At 45.4% G+C, this 22,348-nt stretch overlaps 1 protein-coding gene across 6 annotated transcripts in view; it reads left to right on the top strand.

Annotated features, from left to right (window-relative positions):
- The window catches only part of FANCD2 (FA complementation group D2), a 225,425-nt gene that overhangs the window by 196,746 nt on the left and 6,331 nt on the right, over positions 1-22,348 (top strand). For all 6 annotated transcript variants that reach the window (XM_039546174.1, XM_039546175.1, XM_039546177.1 and 3 more), the window contains exons 39-42: positions 11,343-11,381; positions 12,145-12,219; positions 14,300-14,374; positions 21,907-22,053. In XM_039546174.1, coding sequence (XP_039402108.1) covers positions 11,343-11,381; positions 12,145-12,219; positions 14,300-14,374; positions 21,907-22,053 — 336 coding nt within the window. The remainder of the gene's footprint in view (positions 1-11,342; positions 11,382-12,144; positions 12,220-14,299; positions 14,375-21,906; positions 22,054-22,348) is intronic.

Genomic DNA, 22,348 nt, shown 5'->3' with positions numbered 1-22,348 from the left:
TGACTAAAGCATTTTATCACCCACAAAGTCTTTCTACAGAGCTTGCTGGTTTTCAGTCAATCCAGGATCCATTCTTTCATGAATCACCCCACTCCTCTAAGGGTGGTCCGCAGTGAAATGGATAACAGGATCTTGTCTTTGCACCCCCTATTATAGTCCAGTAGACTTTTGAAAGGCATTCCTGTAGTTTGTTCTTCATTGTGGTGCCATCTTGAGTTCATATCCCCCCACAACCTGTTTTTCCTGTTGACTTTACATGAAAATGTAGCTCCCATTGTTTTTGCACACAGTGCTTAATTTTAGGGCTGTTGATTAATCACAGTTAACTAAAAAAAAAAAAAGATTAATTGCAATGAATTACACTGTTAAATAATAGAATACCAATTGAAATTTATTAAATATTTTGGATGTTTTTCTACATTTTTATATATGTATTCTGTGTTGTAATTGAAATCAAAGTGTATATTATTTTTAATTACAAGTACTTGTGCTGTAAAAATAATAAACAAAAGAAATAGTATTTTTCAATTCACCTCATACAAGTACTGTAGTGCAATCTCTTTGTCATGAAAGTGCAAGTTACAATTGTAGATTTTTGTTGTTGTTGTTACATCACCTTGATCACACCTTGATTGATCGGTCCTTTAGCCCTCATATAGATTGTGCCGATGACAACATGTCTTCCATTCTTCTCGTATCCTGGCCTTCCTTTTCCATATGTGGCCATGTCTTTTCACGATAAAATCTTCCCATCTCTTTGGAGGTCGGCTGAATAGTCATTAGGGTGACCAGATGTCCCGATTTTATAGGGACAGTCCCGATTTTGGGGTCTTTTTCTTATATAGGCTCCTATTACCCCCACCCCCGTCCCGATTTTTCACACTTGCTGTCTGGTCACCCTAGTAGTCATTTCAGTTCTCATGGGTGCCACTTGGTGACAGCTGCCGAGAAGGTTCCAATGTGAGATTTCTGAAGATAGCTACAGCACTTTACTCCCTCAAGGTTTAAGAATCTGAAGTGCTTTCCAAAATCTGAGACCTGGTCTACACTACGCGTTTAAACCGATTTTAGGAGCGTTAAACCGATTTAATGCCGCACCCGTCCACACTAAGAGGCCCTTTATATCGATATAAAGGTCTCTTTAAATCGGTTTCTGTACTCCTCCCCAACGAGAGGAGTAGCGCTAATATTGGTATTACCATATCGGATTAGGGTTAGTGTGGCCGCAAATCGACGGTATTGACCTCCGGGCGGTATCCCACAGTGCACCACTGTGACCGCTCTGGACAGCAATCTGAACTTGGATGCAGTGGCCAGGTAGACAGGAAAAGCCCCGCGAACTTTTGAATATCATTTCCTGTTTGCCCAGCGTGAAGCTCCGATCAGCACGGATGGCGATGCAGTCCCAAATCCAAAAAGAGCTCCAGCATGGACCGTACGGATGTGATCGCTGTATGGGCAGACAAATCTGTTCTATCAGAGCTCCGTTACAGAAGACGAAATTCCAAAGCATTTTTAAAAAATCTCCAGACAGAGGCCACAGCAGAGACTCAGCACACTGCTGCGTGACAAGCGTAACGGAAAGCCAAAGAATCAAATGGACGCTCATGGAGAGAGGGAGGGGGGGACTGAGGACTCAAGCTATCCCACAGTTCCTACAGTCTCCTAAAAGCATTTGGATTCTTGGCTGAGTTCCTAATGCCTGTAAGGTCAAACACATTGTCCGGGGTGGTTCAGGGCATAGCTCGTCAATTTACCCCCACCCCCAGAAGGAAAAGGGAAAAAAATTGTCTCTTGACTCTTTTAAATGTCACCCTAAGTCTACTGAATGCTGCTGGTAGACGCGATGCTGCGGCACTGAACTGCAGCATCCTCGCCCCCCCTCCTTGGTGGCTGATGGTACAATATGACTGATATCCATCGTCATCATCAGCCTTGTGGCAGATGGTACAGTGCAGAAGGACTGGTATCCGTCCTCATCATCAGCCCATGAGTGCTCCTGGCTGGCCTCCCGGTCATTCCCAGTAGATGGTACAGAACGGCTGGTAACCGTCTTCATCATAGCAACAGGGGGCTGAGCTCCATCAGTCCCCGCCCTTCATGTGTAAAGAAAAGATTCTGTACTGCCTGGACTATCATAGCAGCGGGATGCTGGGCTTCTCTCCCCCACACTGCTTAATGTCCTGTCTGGACTATCATAGCAGCTGGAGGCTGCCTTCCCCTCATTTTATCTCACTAACAAGTCACTGTTTCTTATTCCTGCATTCTTTATTACTTCATCACACAAATGGGGGGACACTGCAACGGTAGCCCAGGAAGGCTGGGGGAGGAGGGAATCAACAGGTGGGGTTGTTGCAGGAGCACCCCCTGTGAATGGCATGCAGCTCATCATTTCTGTGGGATCTGACACGGAGCGGCTGTGATCTCTGGTTCTCTGATACACTGGTTCTCTAGTACACTTGCCCCATATTCTAGGCAGGACTGATTCTATTTTTAGATACCATAAAGGAGGGATTGACTCGGGGAGTCATTCCCATTTTTGTCTTTTGTGCCCCCGGCTGACCTCAGCCAGGGGCACCCATGACAGCAGCAGACAGTACAGTACAGAAGGACTGGTAACCGTCATCTCATTGCCAATTTACAATGGCAGCAGATGGTACAGAACGGCTGATAACTTTCTCTGCTATCATGCAAAAGCAAATGAATGCTGCTGTGTAGCGCTGCTGAATCGCCTCTGTCAGCGGCATCTAGTACACATACGGTGACAGTGACAAAAGGCAAAACAGGCTCCATGGTTGCCATGCTATGGCGTCTGCCAGGGCAATCCAGGGAAAAAGGGCGTGAAATGATTGTCTGCCATTGCTTTCCCAGAGGAAGGAGTGACTGACGACATTTACCCAGAACCATCCGCGACAATGATTTTTGCCCCATCGGGCACTGGGATCTCAACCCAGAATTCCAAGGGGCGGGGGAGACTGCGGGAACTATGGGATAGCTACGGAATAGCTACCCACAGTTCAACGCTCCAGAAATCGATGCTAGCCTCAGACCGTGGATGCACACCACCGAATTAATGTGCGAGGTGTGGCCGCGTGCACTTGACTTTATACAATCTGTTTTACTAAACCGGTTTATGTAAAATCGGAATAATCCCGTAGTGTAGACGTACCATGAGAGGGACGAGGTGTGGAGCATGCTTTCAGAAGTCTTAAAAGAACAACACTCCGATGTGGAAACTACAGAACCCAAACCACCAAAAAAGAAAATCAACCTTCTGCTGGTGGCATCTGACTCGGATAATGAAAATGAACATGCGTCGGTCCACACTGCTTTAGATTGTTGTCGAGCAGAACCCATCATCAGCATGGACGCATGTCCTCTGGAATGGTGGTTGAAGCATGAAGGGACATATGAATCTTTAGCGCATCTGGCACATAAATATCTTGTGACGCCAGCTACAATAGTGCCATGAGAATGCCTGTTCTCACTTTCAGGTGACATTGTAAACAAGAAGCAGGCAGCATTATCTCCTGCAAATGTAAACAAACTTGTTTGTCTGCGCAATTGGCTGAGCAAGAAGTAGGACTGAGTGGACTTTCAGACTCTAAAATTTTGCATTGTTTTATTTTTATGCGGTTTTTATTGTACATAATTCTACATTTGTGAGTTCAATTTTCATGATAAAGAGATAGCATTACAGTACTTGTATGAGGTGAATTGAAAAATACTATTTCTTTTTGGTTTTTTTACAGTAAATACTTGTAATCAAATGTAAATATAAAGTGAGCACTGTACACTTTGTATTCTGTGTTGTAATTGAAATCAATATATTTGAAAATGTAGAAAATATCCAAAAATATTTAAATAAATGATATTCTAATATTGTTTAATAGTGCGATTAATCGCAATTAATTTTTATGATTGCTTGACAGCCCTACTTAATTTACATATGACAGAGAGATAACTACCTTCGCTTGTGTCTGGAAGAAATCTGTTTCTCCGCTTCTTTGATTACAGACTTCAAAGCACAACATCAGTAGATATACATAATGCCAAATATAGTGTTAGTGCATATACTTAGCAATGGTATTATTGACCAGTGTGTCACTGGCTTTCATTTGATACGTCACATGACATTCTTTATAGATAAATACTATGACAACAGTGTGTTATGTGTAGTGAGTTTGTCAGGCTTGCTAGGAGTTGCTGACAGAACAGTGAACCCTTTGCCAGTTGGATTTGAGGGGTCCTTAGGGTCACATCTTTCCAGAAGGGATTGGGGCCCACTGGGACAGATGGTCTTGTCTGTTTGTTAGATCAGAAGGAAGATCCTGAGTCAGTTTAAACTAAGGCTATTTATCCAAAAGTCCTTTCACTGTCTGTGGGTCTCTGGGGAACCCAGTTTGAACCAGTATATGTGAGCGTCTACAGGTGGTGGTACCTCTCTGGTGGTGGTACAACCTGAGTGAATTTGCCTTATCACACACCACTGTTCTTATAAGAACATAAGAACGGCCGTACCGGGTCAGACCAAAGGTCCATCTAGCCCAGTATCTGTCTACTGACAGTGGCCAATGCCAGGTGCCCCAGAGGGAGTGAACCTAACAGGCAATGATCAAGTGATCTCTCTCCTGCCATCCATCTCCATCCTCTGACGAACAGAGGCTAGGGACACCATTCTTACCCATCCTAGCTAATAGCCATTTATGGACTTAGCCACCATGAATTTATCCAGTCCCCTTTTAAACATTGTTATAGTCCTAGCCTTCACAACCTCCTCAGTTCTTAATTCCTGAAGGACTGTGCTAACTCTCCCGCAAGGAATTGCATAAATCTGTGGCCCACAATGACACGCAAACTTAATACAGTAAGATCTCCCAAAGATAGTGCAGGAAATTGCCATAGCTGTCACACTAACCTTCTTAGATAGAGGCTGGTGCATGAAACAAGTGGGTTTAGTTCCTTCCAAAACTCTTGTTTTTTAGTACTTCCTACTTTAACTCTATTTTTGTTATCCACAGCAATGTTCAATCCTTCTTTAAACCCTGTGAGCTCTTGGCTTCAGTAACATAAGAACTGCTTTATTGTGTCATACCAATGGTTCATCTATCTAGTATCCTGTCTTTTAACAGTGGCCAATGCCAGGTGCGTCAGAGAGAATGAATAGAACGGGCAATTTTTGAGTGATCCATCCTCTGTCGTCCACTCCCAACTTCTGACAGTCAGAGGCTAGGAACACCCAAAGCATGTGGTTGCATCCCATACTATCTTGGTTAATAGCCACTGATGGACCTATCCTGCAGGAACTTATCAAATTCTTTCTTAATCTGTTATAGTTTTGATCGTCACAACATCCTCTGGCACAGGTTCCATAGATTGACTGTGCATTGTGCAAAGAAGTACTTCCTTTTGTTTATTTTAAACCTACTGCTTATTTATTTTGTTGGGTGACCTTTGGTTCTTGGGTTATGTGAAAGAGTAAATAACACTTCCTTATTCGCTTTCTCCACACCATTCATGATTTTATAGACTTCTATCATATCCTCTTAGTCAACACTTTTCCAAGCTGAAAAGTCCCAGTCTTTTTAATCTCTCCTCATACAGAAGCTGTTCTATCCCCCTAATAATTTTTGTTGCCCTTCTCTGTACCTTTTCCAATTCTAATATATCTTTTTTGAGAGAGGGTGACCAGAACAGTGCACGGTATTCAAGATGTGGGCATACCATGTGGGGGTACCATGGATATATAGTAGAATTATAACATTTTCTTTCTTACTATCTATCCTTTCCTGATGGTTCCTAACATTCTGTTAGGTTTTTTGCTTGCCACTGCACATTGAGCACGTGTTTTCGAAAAACTATTCAATGACTCCACTGAGCAGTAACAGCTAATTTAGATCCAATCATTTTGTATGTTAGAGCTAAATGTCAGTCAAAAGTGTTACAGGTGTAACAGGTGGTGTCGGAGAGAGGGCTTTGGATTCTTCGACTATGGGAGGTTGTTCCAGGAAAAAGGATTGCTAGGGAGAGATGGGATCCACCTAACAAAGAGAGGGAAGAGCATCTTCGCAGACAGGCTTGCTAACTTAGTGAGGAGAGCTTTAAACCAGGGGATGGAATTCTAAGCCCTGAGGTACGTGCGGAAGTGGGATAGTGGGAGGAAACACAAGGAGGATGGTGCAACCGGGGAGGCATCCTGATTCATACTGAGAAAGTAAGGCAATTGGCTGGTTATCTTCAGTGCCTGTACACGAACGCAAGAAGCCTGGGAAACAAACTGGAAGAACTGGAAGTCCTGGCACATTCAAGAAACTATAATGTGATTGGAATAAAAGAGACTTGGTGGGGTAACTCACATTACTGGAACAATGTGATGGATGGCTATAAACTGTTCAGGAAGGACAAGCGGGGGAGAAAAGATGGAGGAGTTGCACTGTATGTAAGAGAGCAGTATGATTACTCAGAGCTCCAGTATGAAACTGGAGAAAAGCCTGTTGAGAGTCTTTGGGTTAAGTTTTGAGGCGAGAGCAACAAAGGCGATGTTGTGGTGGGCGACTGCTTTAGACCACCAGACCAGGAGGATGAGGTAGACGAGGACAACTAACGGATGTTTCCAGATCACAGATCCTGATTCTCATGGGGGACCTCAATCACCCTGACATCTGCTGGGAGAGCAATACAGCAGTGCACAGACAATCCAGGAAGTTTTTGGAGAGTGTTGGGGACAACTTCCTGGTGCAAATGCTGGAGGAACCAACTAGGGGCCATGCTCCTCTTGATCTGCTGCTCACAAACAGAGAAGAATTGTTAGGGGAAGTAGAAGTGGGTGGCAACCTGGGCAGCAGTGACCATGAGATGGTCAAGTTTAAGATCCTGACAAAAGGAAGAAAGGAGAGCAGCAGAATACGGACTCTGAACTTCAGAAAAGCAGACTTTTACTTCCCTAGGGAACTGATGAATGGGATCCCCTGGGAGGCTAATATGAGGGGGAAAGGAGTCCAGGAGAGCTGGCTGTATTTTAAAGAAGCCTAATTGAAGTTGCAGGAACAAACCATGTGCAGAAAGAATAGCAAATATGTCAGGCGACCAGTTTGGCTTAACAGAGAAATCTTTGAGCTTAAACACTAAAAGGAAGTTTACAAAAAGTGGAAACTTGGACAGATGACTAGGGAGGAGTATAAAAATATTGCTTGAGCATGCAGGGTTGTAATCAGGAAGGCCAAAGCACAATTGGAGTTGCAGCTAGCAAGTGATGTGAAGGATCACATTTAAAAAAGCATGGATTGGATGTATTGGACTATAAGGTGGATAGAAAGCTGGCTAGATCATCAGGCTCAATGGGTAGTGATCAACCGCTCGATGTCTAGTTGGCAGCTGGTATCCAGCGAAATGTCTCAGGGGTCTGTCCTGGGGCCAGTTCTGTTCAACATCTTCATTCATGATCTGGATGATGGGATGGATTGCACCCTCAGCAAGTTCATGGATCACACTAAGCTGTGGGGAGAGGTAGGTACGCTGGAGGGTAGACAAATTGGAGGATTGAGCTGAAAGAAATCTGATGAGGTTCAACAAAGACAAATGCAGAATCCTGCAATTAGGACGGGAGAATCCCATGAACTGCTACAGGCTGGGGGCTGACTAGCTAAGCAACAGTTCTGCAGAAAAGGACCTGAGGATTACAGTGGATGAGAAGCTGGATATGAGTCAACAGTGTGCCCTTGTTGCCAAGAAGGCTAACGGCATATTGTGCTGCATTAGTAGGAGCATTGCCAGGAAATCTAGGTAAGTGATTATTCACCTCTATTTGGCACTGGTGAGGCCACATCTGGAGTATTGCGTCCAGTTTTGGGGCCCCCAGTACAGAAAGGATGTGGACAAATTGGAGGGAGTACAGTGGAGGGCAACAAAAATGATTAGGAGGCTGAGGCACATGATTATAAGAAGAGGCTGAGGGAACTGGGCTTATTTAGTCTGCAGAAAAGAAGAGTGAGGGGGAATTTGATAGCAGCCTTCAACTACCTGAAGGCGGGTTCCAAGGAGGATGGAGCCAGGCTGTTCTCAGTGGTGGCAGATGATAGAACAAGGAGCAATGGTCTCAATTGCAGTCGGGGAGGTTTAGGTTGGATATTAGGAAAAACTATTTCATTAGGAGGGTGGTGAAGCACTGGAATGGGTTACCTGGGGAGGTGGTGGAATTGGCGTTCTTAGAGGTTTTTAAAGCCTGGCTTGACAAAGCCCTGTCTGGGATGATTTAGTTGGGGATTGGTCCTGCTTTGAGCAGAGGGTTGGACTAGATCGGGGTTCTCAGACTGGGGGTGGGGACCCCCCAGGGGGTCGTGAGGTTATTACGTGGGGGGTCGCGAGCTGTCATCCTTCACACCAAACCCCGCTTTGCCTCCAGCATTAATAATGGTGTTAAATATATTTAAAAGTGTTTTTAATTTATAAGGGGTGGTCACACTCAGAGGCTTGCTCTGTGAAAGGGGTCACCAGTACAAAAGTTTGAGAATCACTGGACTAGATGACCTCCTGAAGTCTCTTCCAACCCTAATCTTTTATGATTCTATGTATAGTTGGAATTATGTTTTCCAAAGTGCATTGCTTTGCATTTATCAACATTGAATTTCATCTGCCATTTTGTTTCCCAGTCAACTAGGTTTTTGGAGATCCCTTTGTAACTCTTCACAGTCTGCTTTGGACTTAACTATCTTGAGCAATTTTGTATTGTCTTCAAATTTTGGCACGTCACTATTTACCCTTTTTCCAGATCATTTATGAATATGTTGAACACCACTGGCCCCAGTACAGATCTTTGGGGGACACTATTATTTACTTCTTTTCATTCTGAAAACTGATAATTTAATCCTAACCTTTGTTTCCTGTCTTTTAACCACTTACTGATCCATGAGACACCTTCTGTCTTATCCCATGACTACTTACTTTGCTTAAGAGACTTTGGTGAGAGACCTTGTCAAAGGATTTATGAAAGTCCAAGTACAACTGTATCCACTGGATCACCCTTGTCCACTTCTTTGTTGACCCCCCACTAAAGTGTTCTGATAGATTGGTGAGGCATGATTTCCCTTTACAAAAGCTGTGTTGACTCTTCCCCAACAAATTGTGTTAATCTATGTCTCATAATTCTGTTCTTTACTATATTTTCTACGAATTTGCCTGATACTTAAATTAGTCTTATGGGCCTGTAATTGCCAGGATCACCTCCGGAGCCTTTTCAAAAAATTGGTGTCTCATTAGCTACCCTTCAGTCATCTGGAACAGAAGCTGATTTAAGTGATAGGTTACATAGCACACTTATTAGTTCTGCAATTCCTCAGATTTGTCACCTAAAAAAGAATGGCTCTGGTGTGGGAACCTCCCTCTCATTCGCTGCAGTGAAGACTGATGCAAAGAATTCATGTAGCTTTACTGCAATGGCTTTATCTTCCTTGAGTGCTCCTTTACCACCTCGATCGCCCCACTGACTGTTTGGCCGGCTTCCTGCTTCTGATGTACTTAACAGATGTCATGTGATTCATGGTGTCTAGAAACTTTACCTCTGTATCCTGTCCTGAGGTGACATGTACTCAGTCAATATACCTTTTCAGTCTCTCTGCATATGAGAATTCTTTCCATACTGCCCAATCATTCTTGTTGCCTGTCTGTGAACCCCATTCTGCTATCTCTGTTCTGAGATGGGGTGACCAGAACTAGCATCTAGAATTCTGGTGTTATATTTTCTGTTTGAGTGTTCGTTCACTTTGTAGTGTGAGCCGAGTGCATTGCACACCCCAGGGGCTCCTTACTTTCCTCCATTCCCCTTCACAAGCTCCAGTGTGCCAACCTCCCATCCCATCCCTTCTATTATAGACATTACCTGCAACTCCCCCTAATTTCCCTCCTGCCAAGAGTTCTGTGCATCCCATATTTCCCACTCATCCCATGCCAGAGGTTTGTTGCTCCCCATTCCCTTCTTCAACAGTCCCCCATTCTTCCTCATGCCAGATGCCCTGTGTGCACGCGCATTCCCCCATTCCCTCCATGTCCTCCATTTCCTCCTTGCCCGCCCATGGCAGGCACTCTGTGTTTCCCCCATTACCCCATACCAGGGTTCCCCAGTCTCCCTCTCTGCCAGAGATTCTGTCTGCTCCTATTCCGTCTCCCCCATATGAGGAATCCCCCATTCTCTCCCCCATGCCAGGGGCTGTGTGTGCACGCTCCCAGTCCCCTCATGTCCCCTTCCTCACCAATACTGTTACTTGCCTGGGAGATAAAATTGTCAGTGTATCAACATGTTGAACTGTATTGGGAGGGTGAGTAAAGGTATTGGTATTAGTGCGTACCATCAATTAGTTGTTTGATGGAGAATTGAAGCTGTGGCGGTGCTAAACAGATGCCAGGGGTGTGGTGTGTTCCTCCATTTTTCCCCTTATAGTTTTCCCCCAAATCAGTAGGGTTCTGGTCATTGACTCCTAAAACGTTCCCTGGAATTTTGAGCCAATGCATCATTCAGAAGTTATTGTGTTATAGACAGACACAGAAATGCTGTTGAGTTTACAACCTTTGCAAGCTTACCAGTCATTCTCTGGCCCATTCCTTATGCATCCCGACATTTTGTTTGATTTTTGATTGCAGTTGCACATTGAGCAGAATGAATGCGGTTAATTTAGAATCCTGCAAGGTATATGAGTAGTTTAAAATTATTCCTTCCAAAGTGCATTTCTTTGAACTTGTCAATACTGAATTTTGTATGTTGTTCTGTTGCCCAGTCCCCTAGCTGGGTTAGGTGTCTCAGGACTGGAGAAAACTGTGAGGAACTGCAGACTTGCCTAAATAATTTTGTCATCTGCCAACGTCACTCCCCTCCCTTTGTAGATTATTAAAGTCCTTCTTAGCACCATAACTTGGGACTCCTGATGTTAACCTTTTCACCATGATGAAAACTGACCACTGAAACTCATTTCCTAGCCAGTTTCTGACCCTTGGACAGCACTTTTCATCCAATGACGATTTAGTTTATTTAGGTTCGGTTACAATATCATTCTCTCTTCCTCTTTTCTGCCACACTGATGTACCCCCTACACATTCACAGTACCTTGTACACCCCGCTCTTTCCTATCCACATGGATATGCATCCAGCTCCTCACACTATTCACACAAGACCTCCCCTCCCCCACCACTTAGATCGGGGAATGGTTCCAGCTGAGCCTGGCTTCCCACTGCTACCCCTAACACTGGGGGTACCATCAGCTAAGTGCTAGTTCTTACCTGCTTGCTCTTGGTTCCACTGTTCCTTCCCCCCATCCCGGTGGGGCTAACCTGGCTCTCTCATTCTCTCCGAGTAGGTGTTTGACAGCAGGCCCGTGCTCAGCGTTTGCCTGAAGGTAAGTGAGAACTCAAGTTTGCAGAGAATGGCAGCCTGATTGTGGTCCTTCAGGAATTGTTCCCTCGGTGGGGTGGGGAGCAGTTACAGAGCTCCTCTTCTCTATTAGGTCAGGCAGCAGATCTGCCCCTATCTCATGCCCAAATGCACTGGCTCTCTGCCCTCATTCGTGCCCAGACTGCCTAAGAGCATGACTCCATTGGAGCTCCACTGCTAGTACTTCCCCGGCCTCTGCTGCCTGTAGAATCCCACACACATAACTACAGCAAGGGCTCATAGAACAGCCGCAGGCAGTTTTCACGCTGAGCCCAGAAGGCAGCAGTGTGTGTCCCTCCATTGCCCTTCCCTTTTCAGCTGGGACCTCATAGACTGGCTGCTTCATTGCTGTGTACTACTTATTGTTCCATTTTGTATTCCTAGTGATATGATATAGCCCCATGCATGACAGGAACTTTAATCACTAGCAAAAGGAAATGTCCCTGCCTCTAAAGCTACCAGATTTGGTTGCAGTTGGATTTCAGTGCGACTCCTCACAGGAAATGGAGATCCAAATCTAGCCCTTAAGTAGGAGAGAGCTGTGATGGTCCTTTAGAAGAGATTGCCCTAAAAGAGAGGAACCATTTCCTGTTTACCTGAACTCCTTGCTAATGTGGAATTGCCCTTGGCTCACTCAAAGAGGAATTTAAAGTTTGGTTGGTGGAATAGCCAAATGCAATAAGAAAAAGTGTGTGATGTATTTATTTATCATCTTTCTGCATTCACAGTATGGCCGCCTCTTTGTGGAAGCCTTCCTGAAGCTTGCCATGCCTCTCTTGGATTATAGCTTTAAAAAGCACAGGGTAAGAATTTCAGAGGCACAGAGACTTGCCTGAAATCCATTTGGAAGCTGAAGTAAGAGCAGAATGCAGCAGCCGGCTTCTTGAGTGCATTGCAGTAGTCCAGTCTTGAGAGGACAAAAGCATGGATCATACTTACATAGTCTACATCCGAAAATAATGTTTGGAGCCTCCTGGCCAGTGCAGACTTGAGAAGAGCCATCTTCATCACTTCAGCTGTATAGTCATCTAAATACAACTGGGGTTAAAGCAAGCCCCTCATTTGTGAACTTTGGTTACAAGTGATGGATATATACACTCAATAGGCAGTTTTGAGGTGACCTATGTCATGTCCTCCAGCCCATTAGATCAAACGATGGGCTAGGAGACATACATGCAGGCTGATACGGTAGCAGAGTGATGTTGGTAGGTCAGTAGGTGGCTTTTTGTGGTCTGTGCCAGGTGGAGTTATTAGAAGCTGGAGGTCACAAATTTCATGGCATGGATCTCTGTCGCTTGGCCTATGTCTGCTAGAGTGGAAAGTAATCTCCAGACCAGATCTTTTTTCACACACACAGAATCCTCTGGCCTGGAAACTGATTGCTGGGACACCACATGCGCAGAGCACAGGAACAGCTGGAGCTTGCAGTGTTTTGGCACCAAAGCAACCTAACAGCAGAGCCACAACCAGCACTTCCTCAATCAGTCCTGGCTGGCTCCTTCTGTACCACATCAAGCAGCATCACTAAGCAGCTCTGCTGGGGGAGATCATTAGGCCACTGGCCTTAGGGTGCTGGCAGCAGACCTCTTGCCTGCTGCTGCTCCTCTCTCTTGCCTCCATCCCCAGACTGTGTCTGTGGAGTTTAGTGGTGTGCTGATGCCCTAAGACCATTGGGTCGTACCCAGCATGGCAGAGGGTTGGCCACCCCTTGCTGGAAATTCTTGCTGAACTAGGAGAGTGCCTAAGAGTAGTTGAGAGTTTGGCTGAAAATGAGTAGTTCACATGCTGCAGTCTCACCATGACTGTCTGGTGCACTGGAGAAAGTATGTTGACAGTTCCATAGTTGCCTAGAATTTGAGGCTTTCAAGGTATCATGACTGGGGCTGAGACGAAACCCAGATGCATATAAAAAAAATCATTTGGGCACCAAAAAATTGACATTTCCAGGGGCTTCTGTGGCCATGCTGGATGTGATGTCTCAGTTGCCAGTCTCTCAGCAGTCTCTGGAAGGAGGGTGCACGTTTGTGGTAAGTGCTAACGAACCAGACTCATCTGACATCAGCCTGTCTGTGCCTGATTAAACGCTTCTCCTGGAGTGTCCTCCCCAGGCTGCAGAGAACTAAGAAGCTCTGCTCCCTTGCTTCTGGAGGCAGGAGTGAGCTCTCTCTTTGCTCTCTCCTAGGCTGCTATATCTGAGACCACCCCACCCCTTTTGAAGAGCTCAAGCCCCAGAGCACTTGGACAGTGTGAGTGTGCTCAGATGCCAGCTTTGAAGATCCTTAGGGTGCACAGTCCCCACTAGAATCTCTAGACAGGCCCCAAATTGCTACTTGTGGCTACCAAAACTTTTGAAGATGTTGGTCTCAGTCTCTGAGCTTGGTGGGGGCATTACAGACTACATGTTATTGCTGCCTGGGCTGCAATGTGGGGCTGGCTGCTCTGTGACTGCAATGGCATTTCAGCCAGTGGGTAAAGCTGCTTGTGAAAAGTGATTTCTCCGCCCCCAAGGCACTTTGATCCTATAGGTGCTGGGTTCTCTGCTAGAGAATAGAGAACAGATTCAGCTCAAAATGTCTGGCTTTACTTGGCTGTTTTGCAGAGCTGTGGAACAGAGTGGTGCCCATGATACATCTGGTGAGCACATTCTCTTGTTGGTTATGAGACTATGCACAGAGTTCAGCTCCCTTATGGCTACCGTGTCTTAATTTGTTGGGTATTTTCTGTGGAGTGGGCAGAGTGTATGTCTTTATTATCTCTGCAGCACTGGTAGGATGAATAGGAGAGCTGATATTCTTGCTTCCAAGTTATCCTTTGTGGTGGGTAGTACATTCTTATAGATTTGAAAATTCAGTACCAGAGACTCAGGGGTCCTTTTCATTACAGGAAGACGTGCAGAGTTTGCTGAAAACTTTACAGCTGAGCACCAGACAACTTCATCACATGTGTGGCCATTCAAAGGTAAGGGAGACTCTAGAGTCTACACTAGCTCTTGTATTTGCAAGGCCTTATTAATCCGTGTTGATTTCTGTGTGTGTCTGTCACCACTGCCTGCTCAAATGGTGTCTGTCCCCAGGGGTCCCACACAGGACTCCTCTTCACAGGAATGTGACCAAGATAAAGGTCCCATCATGGTTGAAGTGTCCCAACAGCAATGCTGCTCTGGGTTCAATAAGCACAGATGGATGCCTACAAATTGTTCTGCACTCCCTTGTAGCTGTCCCAGAGAATATGCTTCCCAGGTTTACTCATCTGCTCAGTCTCCTCTGTTGTCAAGGCCCATTAGTCTGGGAGAGTATGCAGTTCCGTGGGCAAGTTAATGATATAAAGGTAAGGGAGGGTCATTTGATTTATAAAAATCTACAGAATCATAAATTCAATGGTCTCATCCTCTGTGGCCTGGCAAATGGGACTCATTCTCCCCAACAGCCCTCCCCAGCTCCAGGTTCTCTAGTTGGTAGAAATGTTGCTGATACAATGTTGTCAGAAATGGGCTGAGTTGGGTATCACTCAAAAGCCCTTTCTCCCACAAACACAATAGTACCAAACATGACAAACCTAGAACAATTCTATAGATATATATTCATGAAAAGGTTTAAAAATCAGCAGTTGTTTAATTATACTTTAACACAGGGATACATGGCTTACATAAAAAAGACACTGCTCTTTGGTAATGCTAGGGAAGTTAGACTTGGCATTTAGGACTGAAAACATTTATTCATCAAAGTCTTCATCAGTGTTGTCTCCGTCTAGAGCACCACTGCTAGACACAGGGTCACACTGATCCTTGTCAGTGCCGCATTTGCACATCTCAGTACATGGCAGGCTGCTGGCCAAACATTTCCAAGGAGGTGAGCATCTGGTCTTTGCACACAAGCATTTGATTAGCTGAAGGATTGATTCGGGAGCACACAGTATTTCACACACAAGTGTGATCAGTCCATCCTCCAAGACCAATCCATTCCTGACAAGGAAGGGTAGTTTTGGATGCACTTGATTATCCTGGAGCCATTTCACTGCTTGATAATTTGCCCTCTTAATAGCAGGTATAAATGCACCCCTTTTTGGTGGCAATTTTTCTCCTGTTGTCTGCTTCTTGGCAAACATCCACCAACGTAGCTCTGCAAGTGTCGTAATGTTAGTAAACTTGGCATATCAATGCCTCCAGTGCATTTATGACCACATCAGCGACTGCTTCAGCCATTCTGAGCACCTTCAGAGTGAGGAGAGTGTGTATGGAGGCTGAATCCAGTGCCTTCCAATATGATACTTTGGCCTTTCCAGCCAACCTTCCAGTGGTGTCACATCTTGAAAGGGCTTGGAAACCTGGCAGTGCAGTGGCATTTAATGATCTGAATGATAGGAAAACATTTCTGACCTGAGGCTGGGACTGCTCCCCATTAATACAGTCCTGATAGCAGACCATCACAGCAGCATGAAGGGTAGCTTTGCTATCTCCTGTATCTTCAGGGAAGTTTAAGTTATCCACAGCACAAAATATACACCTACTCTTGATGAGGTTTGGGGGAATGTTCATTCAGCTCCAAGAGGCAAAGAACACTGTTTGCAGTGTCAGTGTCAAGGCAGAGGACTCTGTAGTTGTAAGTGGAGCAGTCAAAGCTGCTGTACAAAAGCTGCTTGAGGAATTTGCTGAATGTTTTGGAATGAACTGTTAAACCAACAGCCACTTGTAGTGGTAGATTATACATATGCCTCATGGTTGTTGTGTATGTGTTGGAGACCTGTTTCATTCAAGCACTCATACATGAGGCTTTGTAGTAAAATAGCAGCCTTGTGCTCTGCTTTCTTACTGTCATATTTGCTGCTGCTGAAGTCACTACAACTACCAAAGCACCACTTAAAGTAGTAGTACTATAGGTCACACACTATTATTTTTTTCAGGTTTCGCATCAGCTATGGATCCCTGAAATGCCCAGATACTGCAGAACAAAATGCTTTTCTGTAAAAATTTAGCAGCTGCAAACAGTCTCTTCATATTACTGTTGAGATTAGTGCTTTCTTCCACTTTTGATAGTGCCACTTCTTTTGCAGCTTTTAAGGATATGCTCTGGGATTCATTTCAGTGGATAGGATTGCCAAAAACTACATCCATATCCTGTGGTTCATCTTCAGTAAGTGCTTTAAGAGCCTTTCTGCTAAGCATTTGCTCCTCTTCAATCCCATTCAAAGCACATATTTCTCTGCTCATAGCCTCTGTTTTGGACATCACCACCACTTTCCCATCCACTAGAGCAGTGGTTCTCAAAGCCGTTCCACTGCTTGTTCAGGGAAAGCCCCTAGCAGGCCGGGCCAGTTTATTTACCTGCCGCGTCCGCAGGTTCGGCCGATCGCGGCTCCCATTGGCCGTGGTTCACCGCTCCAAGCCAATGGGGGCTGCAGGAAGGGTGGCCAGCACATCCCTCGGCCCACACCGCTTTCCGCAGCCTCCATTGGCTTGGAGCGGCGAACTGTGGCCAGTGGGAGCTGCGATCGGCCGAACCTGCGGACGCGGCAGGTAAACAAACCGGCCCGGCTCACCTGGAGCTTTCCCTGAAAAAGCAACAGAACGGCTTTGAGAACCACTGCACTAGAGCTCTGTGAAACAATGAACTCCAGCTGAGTCTCAGTTTGCAGAAGTACAATCAATATTTGCTTATGTTGTGTTTTATCTTTTGACACAATATATTATATGCATTCTTGGTGTAGCACTCAGTGTGATGATATCCAGTATTATCAATGTTCTCTCTAAGAGTGACTGCTTCATAAGTTTCACACCTCTCTCATGTGTTGAAACTGTGCTTAAGGGGATGGCTTCTGGCTTACTGAAGAAGAAGCAGGTGTTCTTCTCGAAATGCATGCCAGAGCTGGCACTTGTCCCAGCACCTTCAACTTTTTTCTGATGCTCAATGTGTTTCCTCACCAACCTTCCAAATTCATGTTATGGGCCCCCTTCTTATAGCACATAAGGTGCCACCAAATGTTGTGTTTAGCCAGGTCCCCCGCAGTGGTATTCTCCAAAGATTCAACTGCTAGTTGGTATTCTTTGTCTCCCCACTGATGCCTAAAAATGATTAAGACCAAAATAAAAACAAGAATTTTGTAATAAATTAGTCTGGGAGTGTAATTAATTATGTTATGTAATGTATGTTATGTAGCTGTGTCTCTAATGTTTGGGGATGGATTCCAGTAATTTCTGGCCCAGTACTGATGTCTTAACCAGTGCCTCGTTACCACTCTTGGCATAATAAACAAAGCTGATAATCAATATCACTGGACCGCTTTTTTGCCGATGATAGCAAATCAGCTTAGAATCATAGAATCATAGAATCTCAGGGTTGGAAGGGACCTCAGGAGGTCATCTAGTCCAACCCCCTGCTCAAAGCAGGATCAAACCCAACTAAATCATCCCAGCCAGGGCTTTGTCAAGCCTGACCTTAAAAAGCTCTAAGGAAGGAGATTCCACCACCTCCCTAGGTAACCCATTCCAGTGCTTCACCACTCTACTAGTGAAAAAGTTTTTCCTATGTCCAACCTAAACCTCCCCCTCTGCAACTTGAGACCATTACTCCTTGTTCTGTCATCTTCTACCACTGAGAACAGTCTAGATCCATCCTCTTTGGAACCCCCTTTCAGGTAGTTGAAAGTAGCTATCAAATCCCCCCTCATTCTTCTCTTCTGCAGGCTAAACAATCTCAGTTCCCTCAGCCTCTCCTCGTAAGTCATGTGCTCCAGCCCCCTAATCATTTTTGTTGCCCTCCGCTGGACTCTCCAATTTATCCACATCCTTCTTGTAGTGTGGGGCCCAAAACTGGACACAGTACTCCAAATGAGGCCTCACCAGTGATGAATAGAGGGGAATGATCACATCCCTCGATCTGCTGGAAATGCCTCTACTTATACAACCCAAAATGCCATTAGCCTTCTTGGCAACAAGGGCACACTGTTGACTCATATTCAGCTTTTCGTCCACTGTAACCCCTAGGTCCCTTTCTGCAGAACTGCTGCCCAGCCATTCGGTCCCTAGTCTATAGCAGTGCATGGGATAGCTTGAAGCACTCCTTCCATTTATAGAAATCTGTAACATTAAAAAAAACTAATCAGGTGTCCTGTTCTGAGCATTAATGGATAAAACAGACTGGCAGCCAAGGGACACAGCTTAACTTGCGAGGGCTGCATGTTTGGTATGCCTGTTCAACTATGCTTTCATAAAACGTTGATTTTTAAACATTTTTTCCAATATCTATCTACAGGATTGTTCTAGGTTTGTCATGTTTAGTACCATTATATTCATGGGAGAAGGAGCTTTCAATGATACCCAACTCGACCCATTTCCAACAACGTTGTATTATCAAAATTTCAACCAACTGGAGGACCTGAAGCTGGGAGCCAGGTGGATGGGGCAGTAAGTTCCCCATGCCATGCCACAGAGGATGTCACTATTGAAATTATGATTCTGTAGATCTTTATGAATCAGATGACACTTCCCTTGCCTTAGACAGAGATTTTAGTATATTAAGCTTGCAGACTATATTACCTACCACCATGAGGTTTTGCACTGGGACTCCAGGACCTAGGCTAGCTACTTCTCCCACTCCTTCCCACTGTAGGCTTATTCATTATGCACAGCCTCCTAGGTATCCTCCAAGCTGCTGATTGTGACAGCAGCCACTCTCAAGCATTGAAAGATCCAGATCACTCCTTAACTCAGCTATTGATCATCTGCACATCAGCAGCACAAGAGACTCCATGCTGTAGCACAAATGCCTTCCCTCCTCAGGCTTTGTCACCAGTGAAGAGCAGAGTTCTGGACCCATCGCAGCAACTGGCACATCTGGGGCTTCCTTTAGTAGGGAGGAAGTGATTGTGCTCCCTGCAAAGCATCATCTGTCAAAGGCTAAGGACGTGAGGAGGACTAAGCTCAGAGGTCCTGCAGCCACTGGGAATTATGGCTTCCATTATAGGACCCTGGGCATAGCAACATGCTTGACCTCTATGCTCTCCCTGTTCATAGAATCATAGATTTTAAGGTCAGAAGGGACCATTATGATCATCTAGTCTGACTTCATGCACAATGCAGGCTACAGAATCTCACCTACCCACTCCTTTATCAAACCTGTGTCTGAGCCATTGAAGTCCTCAAATCATGGTTTAAAGATGTCAAGATGCAGAGAATATTTCTGCAAGTGACCCGTGCCCCATGCTGCAGAGAAAGGCGAAAACCCCCCAAGGCCTCTGCCAATCTGCCCTGGAGGAAAATTCCTTCCCGACCCCAAATATGGCGATCAGCTAAACCCTGAGCATGTGGGCAGGACTCACCAGCCAGACACCCAGGAAAGAATTCTCTGTAGTAACTCAGATCCCACCCCATCTAACATCTCATCACAAGCCATTGGGCATATTTACCGCTAATAGTCAAAAGACCAATCTCATTATACCATCCCCTCCATAAACTTATCAAGCTTAGTCTTGAAGCCAGGTATGTCTTTTGCCCCCACTACTCCCCTTGGAAGGCTGTTCGAGAACTTCAGTCCTCTGATGGTTAGAAACCTTCATCAAATTTCAAGTCTAAACTTCCTGATAGCCAGTTTATATCCATTTGTTCTTGTGTCCACATTGGAGAGCTTAAATAATTCCTCTCCCTCCCTGGTATTTATTCTTCTGATATATCTGTTCTCTCAACGGAGCCTGCAGGAAGATGACTACAAGAACAGAACTGGTTTGGTTGCAGCCTCATGTTTCCCTGAGATGGTGGAATACCCCTCACTCCCTCCCTCCCCGATGGAGAGGAGCGACCCAAGAGATCCCAGCACATGGTTATCTCTGTAGATACTAGTGGAAAAGTATGAGGAGCAGCCTTCCTGTCTCATTTGGACCAGGGATTGCAAACAGAAATCACAATGTCAACTCTAGCCTACATTAACAAGATGAGACAAGAAGCAGATCTCCAGCCAAGGAGACAAAAAAACCTCTTCCTCTGGGCAGAATCTCACCTGCTTGGCATCTTGCTTAGGAGACGGACTAGCTCAACCAGCATGATCTCCTGCAGGGAATGCTTCCACTTCAAGCAAGTAATTCACCTCATTTGTTCAGCAGGAGGTGTCCCAGCCCTCTGTTCATTGTAGAGCTTGGCTCTCAGCTGAATCAGTTCTGCAGCCATCACAGAGAGATCAAGGTAGGGCAGAGGACAATTTTCCCATCCATAGTGGTCCCTTGCTCTCAAGTAGGGAGAGAGGCCGCTCCACCTCACTACACATCAAAGAGACCAATCCATGTCTTGACTTCTACCCCACGCAGAGCTCCTCTGCCTATCCCAATGCTGGCAGAGGAGCAGAGAAGGTTCAATTGCCTCAGACTGACTGACTGCCCAGGATCTGGTACATTGACGTTCCTGTCCCCAGGAAAATCCCATTACCCATTCCTCTGGCTGTCCAATGGCAGGTTCTGCTTGAAGGCCTGGTGCTGGAAGGTCTATTTTAGCAGAGGAAGAAGAGTAACAGCAGAGTGGATGGCCCTAAATGTGCCTTTAAAGACCATGTTTGCATCTCTTTTGAGGAAACTAATAACAGCATCAGCATTCTCTTCAGTTTTTCTCTTCGGTACCTGACCATTACAAGCTTAACTCCAGCCTAGTGAAATGTTTTACCAGGAAATTTCCTTAGGTTTTTAACCCATGTGAGAATGTTTGGAGCCAGGAATCCCAGTGGAGCCTGTGTGCTGTGTAGGGACTCTTTGGAAGTCTGACGGGAGAGGCCATTGAGACAGGGAGGAAGGGCACTGCCAAGGGAGAGGCGCTTAGGAGGGCAGCTAGCCAAGGAGCAGGAATTTATAGCCTCTTAGATAAATCCTAGGATCTTGTGCTCCCTCTTTCTAAAGCACTGTGTGCAGAGTATGCAGCTTCTGTCACTCCACCTGGTGGACGGTACGTTTTAGTGAGAGGAAATGTGTGTATGGTAGACACTGGCTGACTCTGATTCCTTCTGAGAGGAGACTGGCAAAACAAGGACTAGCCTTGAGCAAAGACAATAGGATGTGATCTACTCAGAAGAGTTTTATATCACTGCTACAGGCCCCTGGCTGAGTAGATGGGTTCCAGCAGAAACTGGGGCCTCCACAGAACTGAACAGATTAAAGGGGAATGAGTTGGATTTGTGTGTGGGAGTTACTGGCTGGACAGGAACATTTGGGCTCACTGGGCCTTTCTCCATATTGGATAGGAATTTTGGGTTGCTCAGGGGAGTAATTTTGTCTCCTCTTGCGCAAAAGGCTAAAAAAGGTTGCAAAGATTTTTAATCTTTTTTATATAAATCAGGCTTAAAAGTGTTTGGGGCTAGAGATGGCAGCATTCTCCTCGCACTATTCCAGCCACACAAGATCCCTGGTTGCTCTTGCATCTCTTCTTTACACCAAGATGCCTCACTGCATAGATTTTAAACAACAGGAGAAGCTAAGCAAGAATTAGGTGTAATTTCACTGTGTTTGTGTCCCATATTTAGATTCACCAAGACTTAGGATTGACCAACCACGTGCCTTTGTTGAAAAAGTCCCTGGAGCAATTTGTATACCGAGTAAAAGCCATGTTGGCCTTCAACCACTGTCAGGAAGCATTCTGGGTGGGCATCCTCAAAAACAGGGACCTGCAGGTAAGGATCACAGCACTGCCAGTCCTGTGAAGTGGGTCCCTCCCCCCCCCCTTTTTTTTTTTTTTTTGCTTTAGATTCTGTCACAGCTCAGGGAAATTGCACCTGTATTCCCTCTCCATGGTCCAGCATGGGCACCCACTCTCAGGCTTCCAGCTCCCCAGCCATCGCCTCTCTTGGCTGAAGACCCGCATCTCTCTCCCACTTGACCAGGATATTTCCAGGCCACACACTCCTGTGCCTACACTGTGAGTTCCCCAGCAAGGCAGACTGACTAAACATGTCTGCGTTGCCTTCT

This window comes from Mauremys reevesii, linkage group 7 (assembly GCF_016161935.1).
Source record: "Mauremys reevesii isolate NIE-2019 linkage group 7, ASM1616193v1, whole genome shotgun sequence".
In the NCBI taxonomy this organism is placed as follows: Eukaryota; Metazoa; Chordata; order Testudines; family Geoemydidae; genus Mauremys; species Mauremys reevesii.
The sequence above is the reverse complement of the archived record's forward strand: the minus strand, read 5'-3'. Positions and strand labels throughout refer to the sequence as shown.